Source organism: Vipera ursinii (genome assembly GCF_947247035.1).
Source record: "Vipera ursinii genome assembly, chromosome: Z".
NCBI classification, from domain to species: domain Eukaryota; kingdom Metazoa; phylum Chordata; class Lepidosauria; order Squamata; family Viperidae; genus Vipera; species Vipera ursinii.
The window spans coordinates 24720491-24725370 of record NC_139517.1 but is presented as its reverse complement, the minus strand read 5'-3'; the positions used below and the strand labels follow the sequence as shown (position 1 = coordinate 24725370).

Below are 4880 nucleotides of genomic sequence, written 5' to 3'. Positions count from 1 at the left end.
AATTCCAGTTCCTAACATGACTACTGCTAGGACCATCCAGGTGCTGAGAAAACTTCTTTGCAACACATGGGTTGCCTGATGTCTTAGTTTCTGATAATGGGGCCCAATTCACTGCTGCTGAATTTCAGGCTTTTCTTAGAGCTAATCTCATCAGACATGCAATGTCTTCACCATTTCATCCATCTTCTAATGGACAAGCCAAACGCATGGTGAGGAGAACAAAGGAGGCACTCAAATGCATTTTCACAGGTGACTGGCATCACAGATTGGAAGATTTTTTACTCTGCCAGCATTCTATGCCCTGCACTGCTAGAGGCAAAATTCCTGCAGAACTACATTGGGGGAGGTGTTTGATTACTAAACTGGACAGGTTGCATCCAGATAGAGTGGCAGCAGAAGCCTCTCGACCAAAACCCCTGAGGGGGCTACACATGGGAGATTGGGTTTGGGCCAGGAACTATGGTCACAGGAATCTGTGGGTTCCTGGTCAAATTACCAAGGCATCCGGACCCCTATTTTATGAAGTGGGGTTGGAGGAAGGGTGAGTTGTCAGAAGACCCATTGATCAACTCAGGAAAAGGTTTCCAGAATGGCCACTAAGTGAGGACTGCATCATAAATCCCTCCCAAGATCCTCAAACTTGTGGCCAAGCCAGCCCTCACTTGGACAACCAGGGCTTTTCCTTGTCATAGAAGATGGATTCTGATGAATAAACGGGTAGCATGGGAGTGCAACATGGACCCCCTGGCGAAGCGAGCCAACTGAATTTCAGCAACCGCTGTGCCTACACTGCTGAACAGACTGACTCTGGGGTGGACTAACCTGGTGAGGCCAGCCAGAGCTTTTTGAATCCCCTTGACACTGGAGCACAAAGGGACATGAGTCTACCCAGCCCACTGGGTAAGCTGGTAGACCACAAAGTGATGGGAACTCCAAGACTTTCCTCTAGGCCACACAAGCCTCCTGCATACCTCACAGATTACATTTTAAAATAAAGTGATGCATATTGTTGTAAAACTTGTTACCACTAACTACAGAAATTAGTGCATTGTGAAACTGCTCTTTTCTGCAATGGAAACCTGTTCATTAGACGTTGTTTAATCTCATTGCAGCCACAGTGATGATGATGATGATGATGATGATGATTATTATTATTATTATTATTATAGTTGTATGTGAGTTGATTAATAAGTCTTGACAACTGCCAAGACTAATCACGGTTGTCATAGTTCGATCTAAGAGGGGAGGAGTGTTATGTACTGGGCTTGTGGTGATATACCATGTGCGTTGCTGGAGCAGCCAATGGCTCTCCAGCAACCCAGACTAGCTGTCTCCGGTCCCGCAATTGGCTAGCCCCTGGAGGCAAGAGTGGGTTCAAACCCATTGGCTGCCGCCTAGGGGCTACACTATATATTGTAGCTGGTTTAAGCCCAAGTTTCAGTACAGTTCCAGCAAGAATAAAGTATGAGTTATCCTGTACTCAGCCTCATGTCGTCATTCCTGCACCCAAGAGCCCACGACTTAACAAGGTATATTTTTTCCTTTGAATTATTTATAAAAATAATAAAGGCAAGATAAAAAAATCTTTAAAAAGAAAGAAAAAATAAGTAGAAAGTAGAAAACATCTCTAACTATAATGGACCATATGGGAATACACGATAAAAGTAAATAGTTTTCATCACCTGTTATACAGTATGTATTGCTCTAATAATGAAAAAAAAATCCATGAGGAATTAATCTGCAGCTTGCTTACTTTTTTGGTATACCATAATGTATAACAAAGAGAATCTTCTCAGCAGAGCTCTAAAATATAAAGGCTATTTAAGGAATCTCTGAAACTCACTTTGACTCTTCTTAGAATATTCCTACAAACTTGCTGTGAAAACGGGACTAACTTTTAATAAAATGCTTGCAGTTCCATTTTCAGAATCTTTCTTGATTATTTTGAAGAAAGTATTGTGTTTACTAAAGAAAAAGGATGTATAATTTCTGACAAAAGAAACCTCAAAGTATTGAAAATGAGAAGGGAAAAATCATGTTAAAAATATTCAGATTTTCAGGAAGTCAGGTCATGTGTTTTTAGAGTAATCTTTATTTGCTAATGATGATTTTCAATAGATTATAATTATTCAAGCCTATGATAATGTTACTATGCTGCTTTTATAATAGGTAGATAGCAGAAGGTATTTGATTCTAACCCAGGTAAGTTACTTAATACTTGGGATCTTAAATTAATCATAATTGCTGAAATTGGTATTGAATCTAAATTATCTTGATCAATTGGTCTCTATGGATTCATATATGTAGCTAAACATATTTAAAAACTAAATGAATTTCTTCTCAGAGTGTATAATTGTTTTATAATATTATAAAATATTAAGATAAACAGATAATAGAGAAATAAACTGTAAGTAACAATTTCAAGAAAACGTTTTCCAGTGTCAAGTTCAATTATGTTTCCTATTGTTTTAGGTGGCCATGTGGAAAGATTTAGAGAAAAGACACATAGAAAAAGGAAATGCAACAAGTATAACAGAATTCATCTTAATTGGATTCCCCAATTCTTGGGAGATAGAGATTCTCCTTTTCCTGTTGTTTTTCCTCATTTTGGTGGTAACAATGATTGGGAATACCCTAATTATAATTCTGATATCATCAGATTACCGCCTCCAGTCACCAATGTATTTCTTCCTGTGTAACTTGTCCATAATTGAAATCCTGATAACACTAACGGTGGTTCCAAAGATGCTGCAAAATTTCTTACAGGAGCGGAAGAATATTTCCTTCTCTGGGTGTTTCATTCAGTCATACTTCTATTTTCTGTTTGGTACCTCTGAATATGTCCTATTGGCAATGATGTCTTATGATCGGTATGTAGCCATATGTTACCCCCTTCATTATACTACCATGATGAATGGGAAGGTCTGTATTTCTCTGGTATTGGCTTCCTGGATGAGTGGCTTCTTTTCCATTCTTACTCCCACTGTGATGAAACTGGGTTTGCCCTATTGTGGGCCCAATGTGATCAATCACTTTTTTTGTGACAGCGCCCCTTTGCTTCACTTAGCTTGTGCTGACATCCACCTGCTGGAGTTTATTGATTTCCTTGTCTCGCTTCCTATTATTCTGGGTTCTCTTTTACTAACACTGATCTCTTACATTTACATTATAAGTACTATCCTCCAAATTCCTTCTGCCACAGGAAGGCAAAAGGCCTTTTCAACTTGTGCTTCTCATTTTACAGTTGTTTCAATTGGCTATGGCACCTCAATCTTCATTTATGTCAGACCTTCTCAAACTAGCTCTATGAATCTCAACAAAATTGCCTCTTTGATCACTACTGCTATATCACCTCTGCTAAACCCCGTCATATTCACTTTTAGAAATCAGAAAGTCCAAGAGGTTTTTAGGGACTTTATTAAAAGGCTCACACGTATGACAAAACATTTAGAGTGAAAAATCTTTATGCTTTCCCTATTAGCTATAAATTGTGAAAACTTACTCTTCTCATTATATGTATAACAGACTTACAGCTTTGTGAGAAATGGTGTTGAGACCAAACCATCAAATGAGCTCTGCAACTTGAGAAAGGCTATTACTGCTTTGTGTGTCATATTGTATCAATACATTCCTTAATGATGGTACTGAATCCAAACATTCAAAATTTTATTCATTTGCTGACTTTTTCTTTTCTTTTCTTTATAAGTTTGTGCACAAAATCTACATCTACAGTAGAGAGCTTACCAACAATGAAGCTTTCCATCATTTGTTAAATATAACCTCTGAGGAAATGTAGTTAATGCAGAATATATAATTATATTTTTATTCATAACTAGAGACAAATGAATACTTACAGAGGTAAAGTAATCATAAAAAATCACATAATAAAAATAAATATAATATTGCTCTTTACCCTTTTTTGTACTTTACAAATAAATTGTTTTATGTTTTACTGTCTTGGATAGATGGATGGATAGATGATAGATGACAGATAGATAGATAATAGATAGATAGATAGATAGATAGATAGATAGATAGATAGATAGATAGATAGATATCTTCCTCCAAAATATTTTCATAACAAATTAAAAAATAAATAAGCAGAGATAGTATTTATTCAAGTTAAATTATGTGGGTAGCCCAGCTTAAAATTCATGTAAAAATATAATCTTTTAATTTTAGTAATACTTATTAGGTTTTAAACCTTGGCATAAAGACTGAATATATAACAATGAAAAATAAAACACATTAATCAGACTAAAATAGTTAAATTGATATTCATTTCAGTAGAAGAAAGTGTTTACAAATGATGCTTGGAGTTCATTTCATTCATCATGATATTATGATGTACACCAAGAAAAAATATTTAATAGTGCTGTAAATAAATTCAAAAGCCAATGACTGTAGATTTTGATCAAATGTATTTTCCACCATTTTTCTTGTTTTGTGATAAATAGAACGTTACTAACTCCCTCTCAAGGAAGACTTTTTGCTAGTTTGTTAAAACAACAATCGTCTTTCTTCCTTACCTACTATATTATAAAACTAGTATGTAATTATGCCACTGTAATGTGCAAGGATCTATATATAAAGTAACATGAACAGTGTGGAATATTATTGTAAAATATCACAAAATCTCTATCATGCTGATATGATTTGCTTCATCCTTTGGTTGGCAGAAAACATTACCTTTTCCAAAACAGTTAGATCACAGATTTCTTACAGCCATTCTTTGATATCTGGAATAATGTTATATTTTCAGTTCTTGGTATCAATCTTTTAGACACCCCACCATGTTCATTACAATCATAATTCCTGATAAATATTCAAATTTCAAAGTTGTGGTATTGTAATGGTATGTATGAATAGCCTTGGAAGAC

The 4880-nt window shown here is 35.7% G+C and overlaps 1 protein-coding gene across 1 annotated transcript; it reads left to right on the top strand.

The window, feature by feature from the left end:
* Positions 1-2478: 2478 nt before the first annotated feature.
* Positions 2479-3456, top strand: LOC310650093 (olfactory receptor 6M1-like; the record flags this gene model as incomplete). Its single annotated transcript, XM_083378927.1, has 1 exon — positions 2479-3456. One exon carries the CDS (start codon positions 2479-2481, stop codon positions 3454-3456), a length of 978 nt encoding a protein of 325 aa, XP_083235053.1.
* Positions 3457-4880: the final 1424 nt, after the last annotated feature.